This window comes from Leptonotus elevatus, chromosome 8 (genome assembly GCF_054856555.1).
Source record: "Leptonotus elevatus isolate MCC_2025b chromosome 8, RoL_Lele_1.0, whole genome shotgun sequence".
In the NCBI taxonomy this organism is placed as follows: Eukaryota; Metazoa; Chordata; class Actinopteri; order Syngnathiformes; family Syngnathidae; genus Leptonotus; species Leptonotus elevatus.
In genome coordinates this window covers 24033461-24051060 of record NC_141246.1, presented here as the reverse complement: position 1 = coordinate 24051060, position 17600 = coordinate 24033461, and the positions used below count along the sequence as shown (strand labels likewise).

The 17600-nt window shown below is 39.4% G+C and overlaps 1 protein-coding gene across 1 annotated transcript in view; it reads right to left on the bottom strand.

Annotated features, from left to right (window-relative positions):
- Positions 1–8361: 8361 nt before the first annotated feature.
- Positions 8362–17600, bottom strand: part of sorcs3a (sortilin related VPS10 domain containing receptor 3a) — a 262848-nt gene continuing 253609 nt past the window's right edge. The window contains exons 25-27 of the mRNA XM_086082047.1: positions 12954–13059; positions 12235–12395; positions 8362–10575 (exon numbers count right to left, since the gene is read on the bottom strand). Coding sequence (XP_085938173.1) covers positions 10517–10575; positions 12235–12395; positions 12954–13059 — 326 coding nt within the window. The 3' untranslated portion in view covers positions 8362–10516. The remainder of the gene's footprint in view (positions 10576–12234; positions 12396–12953; positions 13060–17600) is intronic.

Genomic DNA, 17600 nt, shown 5'->3' with positions numbered 1-17600 from the left:
ACACGTCTGAACAAAGAAAATGTCCACTCATGGAAAGACAGTGGCCAGAGAGTGGAGACTGAAGTCACCTGAAATAAGTAAGTCAAACAAATCTTTTATGTCTGTGGGAGCGCGTTGGCATAACATCCTCTTAACTCTTTGACTGCCAACCATTTTCAAAAAAGAGAACATGTGGGTGCCAGCTGATTTAGAGCATTTTGACTGATCTTACTACCAAATGAAAGATTGAACTCTCATCTTTCAACAGAAAAAAAAAGTTTGTTTCTATCTCATTCAGTTTTTCAGGAATCAACAAAAGAAAATAGGATAGTGTCACCCAAATGCTCAGTTTTGGACCAAAATACGTAGAAATCAAGCTTTTTGTGAAACAATATCATTCCATGCACTCTAGTGAATTTGACCCTTTTTTTCCCATGAATGATGCCACAAACACCTAAACAGTGCTTTACTTCTGTAAAACACTACCACCAACAACGAAAACGTGTTTTTTGATAGCAAAATAAGTTTATTTACATTCAACAGTGAAACAAGTTGACAAAACAATTTGGCAAACTATTTACAAATGTGTGCAACTGTGCATGTGCGGTGTGTGTATGTGTTATGTTAGAAGACCATCTTTGTCTTCCGTGTGTTTGTTTTGTTCCGGGTAGAGAGAATGTTGATTTTCTGAATACAGACTGGAGATCGGTGAACAGGTCCTTCAAAGGATTTATTTTACAGAATATTCCGGACACAAGCGAGTGTACAGACAAATGGCTGCATTCTTCTCAAAAGTGTGAAGTTACAGCGGACTCACAACCTTTTTATACTATCTTGAAGGGGCGGTGCCACAATGCCCCCTCCAAACAGCCCACCTTGGGTTCACCGGACATGAGATAAGACTTTAAACACATCATTGATTACAGACACTTCAACCACAGACAATGGCCCATTGTTGTGGAAATAGATGAGGTCCCCCAGTCATGACGATAAGACTTTAAAAACATCATTGATTACAGACACTTGGCAGAAATTGCGACATCACTTACAAAGACACATCCACAGATAAAAGTTCTACTGAGGAAATAAAAAATTAAAACAGTTATGACTAAATCTGGGCAGAAGACCCTCTTCAGTTACTATTTACAATTGTGTGGATGTTTCAACTAAACGATTTTTCTTTTTGTGTGTTATATTGTGTAACACTCCCCTGCGTGCAAGGGGACGCTGCAGGATTTGCACCACAGATTAGTTTCACTGCGATTGCCCCTTCGCGTGCAGACCCTACACTTTCTTGCCAGCCTTTTTTTCCGGGGAGTAGAAGGTATGTACTGCAGTGTGTGTTTGGCCATGTTGCCATCAAGTCTACTCTCAGGATCATGATACGGTGACCTGGTGTTACGTCTGGCTTCCTCATGCCCTTCAGTTCCTATACCTGCAACAACTTCCTCCTCCTCCTTGTCTTGTGGTAACAGCCACACTCTCACCACCTGCCGGATAAACTCCAAAAAGTGTTGGCACTTCCCAGGATTTTTTGTTTTGTGCAGGATATATGCATTGAACATGCATATTTGAAATGGATAGGCAACACATTTTTTGTGCCATTTCAATGTTTTCCGCGTGAATGGGTGGTAAGAGAGGTTCTGATCCATCTTATCCACTCCATTCATGGTGGCATTGTAGTCCAGAACCAGTGTCTTCTCCGTGATCAGACTGTACCCACTCCTCCGATGAATATGCATTGGGCTCAGGGTACTCTTCATCGTGCGATTGAACGTCCGCCTGTGCAGAAGTGCTCGGTTGTGCACCACGTTTTCCGGCATTGGCATCGCTGGCCGGTGAGGCTTTACGACGTGGTCGAAGCCGCCACGTCAACGCTTCAACTTCGGCGTCAACCTCGGAGTTACCATCATCATCATCAATGTGCTCTTTAGCACTGGTCGATGCTTTTCGTCTTTGAAAAAAATGCTCAAGCGTGAGCTGCTTGCAACCGGTCGCCATTTTCACTTACGCAGCCATTCTCCCCTCAACACTCTTAGCTCCACCTCACGTCTTCTACTACTGACTCCTACCCGATCTTGTCCAAAAAGAGTCATCGCTGCCATCTAGTGCCCATAAATAGTCATTATACTAACTCAATCTGCTTGATACTTTGAGCACAGTTGGCCAAGGCTCTCCTCCACCCGTTTCCATTAAAAAACATAGTTAACGTCTTTTAACGTTTTTTGGCGGCACTCATTTGGATTTTACTAAACGTTATTAAACGTTTTTGGCGGTCAAAGAGTTAAAATGAAATGTGGATCTTGTTGGCCTTAATTAATTGTTGGATAGGAAATGAAGGCTACAATAATTTCATTCACCTTGAAATTATCTGCTAACATTTTGTTTTTCCTCCAGTATGCCCTTTGCCTGAACACCTCTGCTCCAATTTTATTCACAGAGGTACTGTTAGTTTGCTCCCATTGTGATTAAAAAACATCAGGTTGTTGGTTTATTGGTTGCATTTTCAGATTGAGGGGTATGTATGGCATCACAGAAGGAGTTTTATCTCAACTTTGTGGGGCCACTGGCATCTACAAACCCTATTCCCAAAAAGTTGGGACACTATACAAATTGTGAATAAAAACTGAATGCAATTATGTGGAAGTGCCAAATGTCAATATTTTGTTCAGAATAGAACATAGATGACAGGTCAAAAGTTTTAACTGGGAAAATGTATAATTTTAAGGGAAAAATATGTTGATTGTAAATTTCATGGTGCCAACAAATCTCAAAAAAGTTGGGACAGGTAGCAATAAGAGGCTGCAAAAGTCAATTGCACTTATAAAAAAAAACAGCTGGAAGGCCAGTTATCAATAATGAGGTCCATTGCCAACCTTAATTGGAGTATAAATAGAGCTTCTCGGAGTGGCAGTGTCTCTCAAGCGAAGGTGGGTAGAGAATCACCAATTCCTGCAAAGATAGTGGAGAAATATCAGAAAGGTGTTTATCAGCGAAAAATTGCAAAAAGGTTGAAGTAATCATCATATACAGTGCATAGCATCAACTAAAGATTCAAAGAATCTAGAACAATCTCTGTGTGTAATGGTCAAGGCAGAAAAATCATACTGGAAGCTCATGATCCTTAAGCGGCACTACATCGCAAACAGGAATGTTTACTGTAAGGGAAATCACAGAAAGGCCTCAGCAATACTTCCAGAAAACATTGTGGGTGAACACAATCCACCGTGTCAGCCGCCGTTGCCAGATGAAACTCTACAGTACAAAGAATAAGCCATTTCTAAAGCAGACCAAGAAGTGCAGGCGTTTTTCTGGGTCAGGGGTTATTTAAAATGGAGTGTGGCAAAGTGGAAACCTGTTTTGTGGTCAGATGAATCACGATTCGAAGTTCTTTGTGGAAAACTGGGGCGCTATATCATACTGACTAAAGAGGACAAGGACAACCCGAGTTGTTATCAGCACTCAGTTTATAAGCCTGCATCTGTGATCGTATAGGGTTGCATGAGTGCATGTGGCATGGGCAGCTTCCACATCTGGAAAGGCATCGTCAATGCAGAAAGGTGTATTCAGATTCGAGAACAACATATGCTCCTATCCAGGCATCATCGCTTTCAGAGAAGATCTTGCATTTCTCAACAAGATAATGCCAGACCACATGCAGCACCAATTACAACATCATGGCTGCGTAGGAAAAGGATCCGGGTATTAAAATGGCCAGCCTGCAGTCCACTTCTTTCACTTGCAGAGCACATCATAAAGGGGAAGGTGTAATAAAGAAAGCCCAAGACAGTTGAACAGTTAGAGAGACGCATGTTAGACAAGAATGGGACAGCAAACTTATTTCTAAACTTGTCTCCTCGATCCCCAGACGTTTGCAGACTGTTGTAAGAAGAAGATGGGATGCCTCACCGTGGTGAAAATGGCCTTGTCCCAACTTTTTGGAGAATTGTTGACACCATGGAATTTAAAATCAACATCGTTTTCCCTTAAAATTATACATTTTCTCAGTTTAAACCTTTTGTCCTGTTTTCTACGTTCGATTCTGAAATTTGGCACTTCCACATAATTGCATTCAGTTTTTATTCACAATTTGTATAGTGTCCCAACGTTTTTGTAATTGGGTTTGTAAATGGTGTAATTGTGTTTTTCAAAGGCATGGCCACAGGTTTGCCTACTGGACAGATGAGGCATCCGGGCTGATGAAGGGGGAACTGGAACCTATCTTCAGGATTTCAAAATCCTTCAAACCTCAGCCTAGTAGGACTTTTACTGATTGGATTTCAAGGAATATGTCGTAGATATGAAAACATAAGACGTTGAAATGCCATAATGTAATTTATGTTATATCAGGAGATCGCCTGACAACAGCACCACCAGCTCTTCCTAAAGAATGCAAGGTGTGTAAAATCACAGTGTCAGATTGAAAATGGCACCCACAATACAAAAGTTATACAGAGATGCACTATGGGCTGATTAATATTATACTGTATATCCTGGCTTAAGGATTCTACTTCCACATAATATATTGCTGGTGTCCGGCGAAAACTTTGTACAGTTAACTCAGAAATCGTCACTTTTTAGGAGACCCCCCAAAATGACACGCACCGCACACTTACTGTAAAGTATAGCAATGCAGACTCACTAGAAATGTAATGGGGTCAAAAGTAAAATTTTCATCTTTAAAACATATAGAATTAAAATAGTTAAATAGTTAAAATGCATTGAGAATCAATTTATTTTTAAAAAACTTTTATGTTTCATGTTTTTACGAGCGCACTTTATCGCGCAGGCATATACAGGTATTTTGTGCTAATGTGATTGCTGCAGTTGGCAATCCAAGATGGCCGATCTTATGCGCATGCGGGTCACAGATCGTGCATGAGTCGCGCCTTGACAAAGCCTACCGCAGTTAAGATTGACTACCCGTCAGGTGTTAAGTCTTGTTAAGTCTAAGTCCAGTTCTGTGCTTTCCTTACAGAGGGCGTGTACATGTGATGTGAGTGGCAATCGCCATTTAATGTGTAGTAAGTTTGAGTCCTGCTACCTACAAGTATTAGCTAGCATTAGCTGGCGTTGCGTAGCCCTAACGTGTGATGTTATATCTGCCTGCTCGCCTGATTTGATGTGCCTTATAGTTGTTTAGTATATTTAATAAGCACATTAATACATTCAGCATAGGCTTTATTTCGTTCTAATTTGTAGAGACCACACCCATCCACGCACAGTAAACGCCCACAACCACGCAGAAACATCTCCCCAGATAAATACAAGTTACGAACATCCGAGTTACAAACATTTGCAGATACCAACAAAGGCTGACTGATGTCTATAAAAGTTGTATTTTGCTTGCAAGTTAATATTTAAGTGCGCGCCACATCATACATTATGGTACAGTATTGTACTGTAGTGCTCCTCTCTGCCACATCCCCGCCAAGCAGTACCGCACCATTTGCGCATTTCAACTACCTCTCTGTCCGCCAATGAACGGCACAGCAATCACTCAACAACAGTTACGTGTATTGGCTTTTATAAAAAAAAAAAAAAAAAAAGAACAAATACTTACTCTTATACTGATTCTTCAATCTTCACTTTAACTTCAACCTATGAAATATATGTGTGCAGCAGAACACAAGAAAAAAATAATTAATCACTTTGTCAACAACAATTCAGAATTCTGGCTTTTGTCATAACTGTATTGAGAAATACTTAGTACTGCATCTTCATACTTCACTGTAACTTTAAAATATCATGTATAACACAACACCAAAAAATAATTACATCAGTTCAGCCTACTGGCTCAAGTTAGTCATCCAAGTTGACCAGATTTATGCAATGTAAGCAGCAGTGCTATTTTGTGAGCACCAAAAAGTTGGACAATTGCCCTGAGTACTCAACAGTACTACACAACATATTACTGCACCTGCTCCCTCACACACACGCACAACGTGAGATAAAATAACACCCGAAACATACATTTGTTTGAGGGTAGTTAACTCAACGTAAGACAGAAATGCTCTACTTTATATTGCAATAGCTATCGTTGTTAGCTAGCTATTAGCCAGAGGGAGGGGGTGGGACACAATTTTTTTGATTCCCTCGCATTTAATCTGTTTGTGACACTCCAATAACATTATACAAGGGTTTACAGCAAAATATCAATAGATCATTATCATCATAATACTGCCATTTAAACAAGATAGCTTGATCATTTCTTTGAGTCATCCATATCATGTCTCAAGACACCTTAAGATGTGCATCTCTTAAGTCAAATTAAATATGTCTTAAGCTGTTTTAAGACATTCAATGTCTTCAAGACACAAACATCTCTTTGGGGGGCATCCCATGTGCTGCTCTCTCATGATACCTGCATGTTTCAAGCCATCGTAAGATGTGCATGTCTTAAGACAAAGGAAATATGTCTTAAGACGTCTTGAAGACATTAAACGTCTTCAAGACACCAAAATCTGTTTGGGAGTCATCCCATGTGCTGCTTCTGTCATGATACCATCTCTCAAGACATCTTAAGATCTGAATGGAAATATGACTTAAGATGTCTTAAGATATTCATTGTCTTCAAGACACAAAAATCTGTTTGGGGGGCATCCCATGTGCTGCTCTGTCAAGGAATAGTGTCTTCAAATGTTTGTTTTAAGACGTCTTAATCTTCCAAAATGTCTTAAGATGTCTTGATTTTGTTTATTAAGACATCTTGAGACACGTTGATGGCTGAGTATGTACAGATATTGGCATATTCGCTCATCCCTACTACGCACACACAACCCACCCATTCCCCCCGCTCCCGGCACCCTTGGCCTAGGCGCATGTTGGCCGGCGTGCGTAAACCACGACAATGGTTTTCGATTTTTCGGCGCATGGCTGCCACCGTCCACCACCCCTCTCCTGTGTGTGTACAATGATATCTAAATAAAATACGGTATATATCACATAAATACTACATGTTTTTTCAGCAACCGCCCGGCAAAAATTTCACCTCCCGCAATAGAGAGGGGGCAGCGTTAATGGACTAAAACGGCGAGGAGGGCTAAAGTTACCGTTTATCCATCAACTTTCCACCTAAGAGCATTGACAGTCCTTTGATGAAAATGACACGCTATACGAGATGGACATGATGGACTGGCGCTTAAGTGTAAAGAGGGCTTTTTTACTCGGCGACTCTGCTACGTGGAATTACCCCCTCTCTTACACCAGTGAGTGCTGTCATATCTGATCATACAAAGGCTTTACAAGTTTGTACAATCCAGATTTATTTTCTTTTATGTGTGGTCAAAATGCCATTAAAGTTAGCAGTTTCACAGAAGTCTTGGCAGTGTTATTTAGGTACATTAGCAACTTAGCATCTGTAATTCGGCCGACGCGCCGTCATTTATGCCGTAAAAAGCCTTTATGGTCAGTTATTAAATTCAACTGTGTAATATCTATTAAACAGTAGCAGCACAAACGAACGGAACTGATTATTTCCCCCACATTTTGTGGGTGGTAAGTTAGCATTTGCTGATTCATGTACAAAGTGCCCGTTCACGTCTTTTGCTTTCATTTAATTACTATACAATCGAGCTACATCTACACGACTAACTGATTCAGTAATTGACTCACCTGATATGAAGTGATCTCTACACAAGCCATGGGGAGGATCCCAAATCCTCCATCTTGTTGTTCACCCTTTTTATGGCTGCTGTGATCCATTGGCTAAGCGTTGGTTCCTGTTTTGGTAGCCTGGAAAATGTTCGATCCTCTTTTCTTTTTTTGCCTTTTCTCATTATGGCAGTTGGTCCACAAGTGTGGTGTTTGCCTTTTACTCAAAGTGGCAGACGAGTTTTCTATGCTGCCAAAATGGCTGCGCTAATGCCCATTTTAGGATGTGTGACATCAACGTCTGGATTTCTATTGCCCAGCACCTCTACAACTCGCCAACGGCTCCAAAGCAACAAAAACTTGCGTACGCTAGACAAGGAGTTGACTTGGAGCACCACTCATTCCCATGGTCATTTCACTCGATACATCTGAACGTGAGAGTGGAAAAGTGCGTACGCCACGTTTTGTGTATACACACCCTTCGTATATAAGACCTGTGGTGACCTGAGACTCCTTTCTGACGGGCTGCCTTCAGATGCCATTCAGAGTCTGACTTTCATCAGAAGCCACTTGATGTTGTTTTCATGGTTTTGATTAAATATAACTTATTAAAGCAAAGTTTTCACACTAACTGCCAGAAGTGTTACTTCTGGTCTGTACCTCTGTTGGATGTGGTCAGAGTGATGTAATCCCCCAAAAACAACAAAACAAAACAAACCCCAGCATGTTCATATGGATCCATTGACGGTGATGTACAAAAATACATTTATTTTAAACACCTTCAAAATGACATTGTTTTTACCATAGAAATATGCAAATGAAGACAAAATACATCAGTTACAGATAGTACATGCAATGGGGAGTTTTAGAGCACATCATAACATTACATTGTTTTTGCTTTCTGTAATCTCACAAAAAACACCAGTTTCCACCAAGCGTTACATTTCAGTTTAGGTCACTGTGGTAGGTAACGATGAAAAGGAAAAAATATATATTGTGCGTGTGTCATTGGCATGATAACAATACCTATGTCAACTAATGTCATCACAGTAGTGTGACCTCATTGCAGCAAGACACAAGCACAGTATCCTATACTTTTGGCAGCTCCATGAATCCTAGCATAGTCTACCAAATTAAAAAAAATGCCATTGTCAGCCTGAAAGATGGCACTTAACATAATTGAATGAGAAACCTGGTGTGATGACAGACACTATGATATATCTACAAATTGTATATCTAAATTAAATGTGAATTATTGTATTCATCATTATTGGCAATCATACCTCCATGTATATGCAGTCAATAGCATTATCCAATATAAGTTAGAATGAACAATTTTAGTGAGAATAAACAAACTCTACATTATTTAATGTACAAGGAAATGTATAAAAGGATGAGGACTTAAGTTTGTGATTATGATGCTTAGAAATATAATATATCATCAATCATGTTACTGAAGGCCTCAATACATTATTAGCTTAGAAAAACTTAAAATGGTATGTAATAATATACCGTACTTTAACCAGGGGGAATTACAGATCAAGTGCAAGTTCTAGCAGTGAGTCTTTCAGTTCAATTTTTACATAAATAATTTATCATTTCTGAATATGCTAGAAAACAAGCCCACACTTGTCTCAAACGCTGTGTCATCTTTCTAAAGCATGAAAAAATAACTTTGACATTGTTGGTCCAGCACTCTAAAGTACAGAATTCTATGATAAGATAGATGCTCGCTTTTGAGAGCTTTGCCATTATGAACTGAAGCTTGAGTACATTGCTTGATGGATAATGAAAGATAACTAAAAATATTCATTTTTCTTTTTCTTTTCTTTTTTTTTACAAAATGTTCCAAAATGACTGTACAACTGTGTAACCATAACACATGGAATGGGTAAATACTTTGAGGACTGGTAACCCTAATAATGTATTTGTTTTAGCTTTTGCTCTTAGACGAGTTCAGATTTTTCATTCATTGACAAATGCAATAATGCAGATTAATTATCTCAGTATACATTCTATACACAATACAAAATGAAAGTATTCACATTTAACATAACATGGCAATTTTTGCAAATGTACATTTAATTTCCAGAAAATTTAAGTTATGAAAATGTGTAGAAAGAGATATACATTTCACACAAGATATGTCAAGAAGAGTACGACCCTTAAAATAAGCGTGGTTTTTTTTATTTTTATGAATGACTGAAAAATAGCTATTTACAATAATTAATTATCTACATAAATATAATCATCAGTTGAAACAGGCACTGGTCATTGACCTCATTAAAACAAAGCTGACGTGTTCATTTTTTGACAGATTTTCAAAAGCAGACTATTTGTCTGATCTTTTGCCATGACACACTATGGACCTTTAAAAAGCTAGATGGTATATACAGGGTAGGCGACAGTAGTGTACTGTTTGTATACTTGGACGTTGTTGTTTATACACAAGCAGAGATGATTTCTGAAGCAAAGTATTTTTCTAACTTTACAAATCGCTGGCGTCAGGCAGAATCCTCATACCGCCAAAATCATCACATTTCAGGAGACCCCAAAACGGCATGTTTGTTCAACCATTAACATTTCATTTTCAACACGTTAGATTGGTCAATAATTTGTCAAAATACCATCCACACATGTGGCCTGACTAATAGTATAGATTTGTGAAAAAATATGAAATTTACCAAATTGTGACAAAGGAGGTTTCGGCCCAACACCAGTGAAATGTAGTGTGTTACCTTGCTGATACACGCACACAAATGATTGATGTCTTATCATTAGACAGTCAAATAATCTCATTGAATACATTGATTTGCTGCATGGATGTTGAATATTACTTCCATGCACGGCGGTAGAAATTAGGTCTCTTAGAAAACTATTAACAGCAGTTGTATTGAGAATTACAAAACTGAAAGAGAGACCACTTGACACAAGATAGCACGCTCTACACACTCGTACAGTTTGGAATCTCCCTTGTGTTCTCACGGGCATTTGTGACTCCCCCTGAGAAGACAGGATACAAAAAATATATATAAGCAGAAGAAGTGATAGTACAACTATCGTACTGTTGAACAAATGTGTGTTTGACAATAACTATAAAAAAGTAATTAATTCATGTACATTTGTATCAAATAATGGTAAACCATGGTATATATATATTTATAATTGATCAAACAAGGGTGGTTTGTTATTGAATATTTGATTATCTTTGAGGTCAGTTACTGTCTGTCTACCATTCAAAAGATTGGGGGTCACCAAGAAATGTCCTTATTTTTGAAAGAAAAGCATTGTTTTTAAATGAAGATAACTTTCAGAAACATACACTATACATTGTTAATGTAGTAAATGACTATTCAAGCTCCAAATGTCTGTTTTTTGGTGCAATATAGAGGCCCATCTCCAGCAACTATCACGACAGTGTTCTAAAGGTACAAGGTGTTTGCTCATTGCGTCAGAAAGCTAATGGATATTAGAAAACCCTTGTGCAACTCGACAAAGTGTAATTTCTGCATAAATTGCATGGGAATGCTGAATGCTATTAGCTGAATGCTATTAGCTGAATCCATGTACTTATGAAGTAAATTGAAAAATAAATTATGTGAAAATTAAACCTTTTTAATTGTAGTTATGACAAATGAATAAAAATAAAACTTGAACTGCAATCTGTCAAAAGTGGGTTTTAATAATTTCAGAGAAATTGTAATCAATTTCCTGATATGATAGTCAGTTGGTATCGAACCATTGAATGTACTAAAATGTGGTTCAAGCGGGGTCTGTATTATATGGGCATTTCGGATGTAATGTGGGAGTTGTTGCACATTGAAACAGTGCATTCCCACAATAATGTTAGCACAGGCTATTTCATGCGAGACATTGCCAAATAACACAAAATTGCCTGGTGACACCAAACTTTTGAACGGTAGTGTAAATCTTCAGCTGAAGTTGTACAGTATGTGCCACAGTCACAAAGATACAAATTTAGATTATGAAAACTTGATGTGATTGCAAATTTATTAAACAAAGACAAAACAAAAATACTTGTGAAATACACAAATAAGTGAGTATAAAAACATTCATGTGGTGGATTACATCTTCAGGTTTGTAACTGTTTTCCACAATACTGTAGGATTTAAGAATTGAATGTGTGCAAAAAAGAAAGAAAACAATTATCACGGCCAGGTGGCCTCCAATAAAATGCAGCTGGTAAAGATACATTGAGACTAAATTGAAGTCAAATAAAAATGAGAATAAGAATAAAAAAATGCTTATTTTCTACTGAGGTTTATTGTACAGTAAATTTAATTGTTGAGCATTTGCTGACAACTGACCAACACTGTCACTTCCAAGATGTCGGTGTGCATGTGCTGTCTATATTTTGGGCAGACTTTAAGTATGTATGCATTTTGAGTAACCACAAAGTCAATCAAAACTGAGAATTGTAATAATCTGTATTTATTTTATATTTATATTTTATATTTTTATTTATTTTGCATTTATGTCCCAAAGGACAGGTTAAGAAGTACTGTGGATTCATTTTAATGTCCTATCTGTCTATTGTTTTTACAACTCAACTCCATTAGATTTTTAAGATAGTATAGTATTTAACGTATTGGATGATTTAGGGGTTGAGCCTGATATGAGTGAATTGTGGTTATAACTTACTTTTGACTCTTGCATCCAGTCCTTTCTCCATGAGTTCTTTGGACGAGGAGAACTTATTCAGTGTTATTTTTGGCGTGTTGTCACCTTGGCCCACCGAGCTAATCATCTCTTGCTCCTTCTCCTGGTTCACCTCTGCATATATGTTTATCCAAGGTATTTTTCTAAAAGTTTACAAAAGGAAGCATTAGAACTAGAAGTATAGTCCTGTGTGTGCCGAGTAAAAAAAACTAAATAAATAAAAAGACAAAAAAAATATACCAAGCACACATTCCCCTTTCACATTAATATAATTTCCAGGGAACATTAATTTTAGTTATTGATTGCAAATTTGAGAGGTATTTCTCTTTGAACTAATGGGTAGCATTCTATATTCATTATTACTATTAATGACTTTATTATTACTTTTATTTTATTTATTTATTTTGAAAGAGAGAGAATTCTATTAGCACAGTATGATTATCTTATAGCACAAATAAGGCACTTGCACTAAAAGATGGTACAGTAGACACTGCATTGAATTGCTGATTATATTTTCTTATCTTACATGTACTGGAATGATGCTGCCTGCGGCCTAAAGGAAGATGTAAAAATGTGGTTTCCAGACAAGACCGTAAACGATGAGCCAAGACAGTGCTTACATGGCATCATCAAAAATGGATTCAAATCATTATCATGATTCTATTGTGGAGAAAGTAAACACAATCACAAAATGTTTGTACCTCTTGAATTTGTAGATGAGAAACACCGCAAGGCCAAGGAAAACCACTGATAGGAGCATCAGCATAGCAGAGCTCCTATGTCGAGGGTTCGAGTCCACCAAGGGTGCTGTAGGAACATGGAGTCATTTTAATATTGCTACATTAGCAATCCTTTTCTTTATGTATGACCACAATTCAGAAGCAAATGTTTATAAATGCTTCAGTCAAATGATGGATAGCTAAATGTACAGTCCTGTAGTACATTGAGGAAAATTAAGTTAACCCTGTTAAGACCAATCATCTGCTGCTGTTGACTGCTGTAAGACTGATGCAGCTGCCAATGTTCTGCAAACACATTTCTGACGATAGCAGGAAGAGGACAGTTTGAAAAACACATTACACTGAAACATCAACTTTTAAAGTGATTTGACTGTAGCGTTTGTCATAAATGACTATCATTTGTAAAAAATAAAAAGAATGTAGTTACATAGTGCATGGGCTATTTCAATTATGGAAACTTTGACACAATTAGGAAATTCCCAATTGAGTAGCTACATTTACAAAAATACATGTATACATTTCAATGCTAAAATACATTTGGCCTGGAAAAGCATGAAATAAGCGTTCCAATTCCAGTGTTAATTATTCCCATCTACAGGCTTTAAACAATCAGTGATTACTGGATCCAAATCACACCTGCAATATGCAAAAGTTTTGCAAGCACTGATGAATGTAAAAAATAATAATAATAATGTGTACGCACAGAATTAGGTGAAAACTTTCATACAGGTATCTCAGTAAAGGTATCTGACAAATGCCCCTTTGACTTAACCATTGATGGTTATTTTCCAAGCAAAAGCTTCAAAGTTGTGCAGCTATTAAACAATTGAAATGCAACCAAATGAAATAGAGACTGACCTAAGGGTAGTGCTTTTCACAATGACATCATAAAGAGATTAAATGAGGGATTTTGCAAGTGCTTGGGACCCAAATGGCAGTCACCAAATCGAGAGATTAACGTACTATGAGATGGTTTAAACCAAAATCTTAAACATTTGCTTTGTAATTATGTGCTTAAATGCTCATATTCTTTGCGTCTTATAACAGGTTTTATGTCTCTTTATAGCAGTAGCTCTTAACTAGTGAGGGTGCGGTGCAATGCCATGGGGGCGCGTGTGACATCAGGGAACATATTTATATGTATGTACTAGAATAAAGTGTAATTGCACATCCACTACAATCATTATCTCAATTATTAGCTCCTCTGCAGAGCTGTACTACTACAATTTTATAGACAATTGATATCATTTATAATTGTGGGTTGTGAGTCAAAATATTTTCTTCATCCTTGAAAGGCATAACAAAAAATAATTTAGAAGTACTGCTTTTTAGTCACATGCTTTTGCTTATAGTGGTGATTACATTAGTTATCACTGAACGGGAATGAGAATCGTCAATCCCCGTATCCTTTTTGTATGTTTTGCATTTCATTGTGTTTGGCTGGTGATTTGGGCTTGTTTCACAAAACACATGAATGAATGGGAAGGAAGATCTACAGAGCTTCATCTTTTTAATGAATTGAGGGAGGGGTTGAAAAAAGCTGCAAGTGAAGGAGAATCAGGAGAGAGACTGTAGACTTAAAGTGGACACATTGTTTATTTATTTAACCCCCCCAATTTTTTTTTTTGCATGAAATCCTAAATACAATTTTGTTAAACGTGAATGGAATGCGGCGGCACGGTGGCTGACTGGTTAGCACGTTCGCCTCCCAGTGCAAAGGACGTAAGATCGAGTCCGGGCTTCGGCCTTTCTGGGTGAAGTTTGCATGTTCTCCTCGTGCTTGCGTGGGTTTCCTCCGGGTACTCCGGTTTCCTCCCACATTCCAAAGACCTGCATGGCAGGTTAATTGAACACTCCAAATTGTCCATAGGTGTGATTGCGAGTGTGGATGGTTGTTTGTCTCGGTGTTCCCTGCGATTGGCTGGCAACCAGTTCAGGGTGTACCCCGCCTACTGCCCGAAGCCATCTGGGATAGGCTCCACCGACCCTTGTGAAAATGGATGGATGGATGGAATTCCAATGGGGTACCGCACAAATGCAAATATTTTTAGACCACAAGGCCATGTGACTTCAGCAGCTTGAACTGGAAGGGAGTCAACATAGAAGCGCACTCGCAGACAAGTCATATTGTATTGCTTGTTTTGTTATCGTTTATCGCCAGCTGGGATAGGCTCCAGCGACCCCTGTGACGAAAAGCGGTTAAGAAAATGGATGGGTGGGTGAAAGGAATGCATGGATGCGAGATGAATGTGTGTTCATTTCCAGTTAAATGTGACAGTGTAAAATATGCTTGGTGGTGAATAACATTTGATTTCGAGATAGATGTGTCAAAAATGTTCTCTCCTGAAAAGGTCTGTCGTGTTTCACAAGGGGCCACTTTGCTACCTGCTCCAGGACTCATCCGCGGAGGCTAGGTACATCAAAGATGAGCCCTGAATGTGTTGCGGTGTAAGGACGCAATGCCAACCGACTAGACTGAACTCCTTGGCAAGTACACCCTCCACTCAGGGATGTATAAAGGCAGTGTCCAGTGGCTCCTTCAGAATTTCAGCTGGTCGGCTTGATTGCCCAGGCAGAAAGCAACTGGAAAGAGGTGTGGGACTCCACAAGGAAGGCTACGTGGGTTTCATCCTGCAGAAGTAGTCCACTCCTGGTACCCAAATGTACCGCCTGCAGCACTACCTGAGAATGCAGCAGTCCCATGCTGCTGCCACGCCTGTGTCTGTGTATCTACTTGGTAATTTCTCATGGTTTATTTAGTTTGTTACACAACTGTTTTAAGGGCCTCTAAGTCATCTCTGGTGCTGTAGAAGAAGCTTGCCATCACCCTTATTCCAATCAAACACCAAGCTGCCACCGCGGCACGAGTTGGATGTGAAAGAGAGGTTACACAGCAAATTCTGCGGAGCAAATTTGACTATTTAGAGTGGGACCAAATAGACTCAGTTTTAGAGTAACATTTAAACTTGTTAGAGAGTAAAATAAAGAATTATAAAAATTTAAATAAAAGTCACTCAATGGGTGAGGAATGAACTCACAACCTTCAGCTTGGGAGACTGTCACACTACCACATGAGCTATGCCACTCCAAACTATCCGAGAGGAGACCAAACACATTGTTTTTGGTTTCTTGGAGTTACGAAGATTCGAGCTGACACACACGGTCAGGTGTGTGGCAGTGTCCCAAGCTGAAGGTTGTGAGTTCATTCCTCAACCCTTGAGTGGCTTTTATTTATTTATTTTCAATTCTTTACTTTCTTCCAAATGTAAATGTTACTCTAAAACTGAGTCTACTTGGTCCCACTCTAAATAGAGTCAAATTTACTCTACATAATTTACTGTGGACATTAATATTTGCATTTAAGCGCAATGTTTAATGTGTTTTTTTGTTTTGTCCTCTTGTCTTTAAACACTGTTTCCTCTAACCTCCTCGCCAACGCTGCTGTCGCCGAGCCCGCTACTCAGTGCCTGCACCGGGCCCGTCAAGGCAAGTGGGTGGGCAAAGCAGAGGGCAAATCTCTTGAATGTGAGCTCTTCCATGAGCACCGGTAGAGAGCGTGTTCTTGACACCCAGCTCTTGTGGCACTCTCCAACCGAAGGTAGCCAGACGGCCAACGTTCCAGCGATGAACGTCAGCCACCCACCACTCCAAGAGACTCCATTCCTAAAATCATAGATGAGGTCTTGGACAAGCAGCTGGTGAGGCACCGAAGAGATGCATGAAGATCTCTCTCTCCATATATATATACACACAATATACATATGACGTAAAGACTATTCTCTATTCCCATGTGCCATATATCTTGTTTGTTATTGATGCTTGTACTGCAATATTAGTATAGCTCAGACTACCGGAGAAAATTTTCTCGTATGTTTTTACATACTTGGCCAATAAAGGTGAATCTGATTCTGATTCATTATGTGTTGCCATTGGGGGCTTGTTGCAATTATGTCATGTTCTGTTACTTTGAGTGCTGCTATTTACGAATTTGTGAACGCAACACTGATGTGTTTGCGTCTTTCCTTTTTAAACACGGCCATACAAAACTATCGTACACGCTCAACTAAAGGCCCACTCTCCTCAACACCGAACTAACTGATAGGCAGCCATGACCCGCCATCGTCCAGCATCCCCTCCTCGCCCCCCAGCAGCAACAAAGGACGATGCCCTGCATTTCTCACGCCCTCAGAGCTGTGTCAGCCTCTCTGCCTCTGCCTCCCCGCTCTGGCGGCAGCCACCATAGCTGAACCTGTAGGGGAGTGGGGCAAGCGGCGGTGGCGGGGATCCATGGCCTGGGCCTCCCGCGCTGCTCCCGCCTCCCCGTTCAGGCCGTAGCAGCGATGGGTCCAGGTGACATGTGGGTGAGCGGGTGGTAAGCTGGGTCCCCCACCGCCGCCCGCCCGCACTGCTGCCTGTCCAGCGGCGAACATCCAGCCAAACCCTGACTCAACCCACCATTGTAATTTGTATAACAGCACAACTTGTCTTCAGCCGTCGCGATCTTTGAAGAAAGTGCTCTTGAGTCACGCGGCTTGATATTAGGAAATTGCAATGTCACAATGTCCTTTTCATCAAAGTGAGATGTGAATTCACTGCTATAAACGGTAA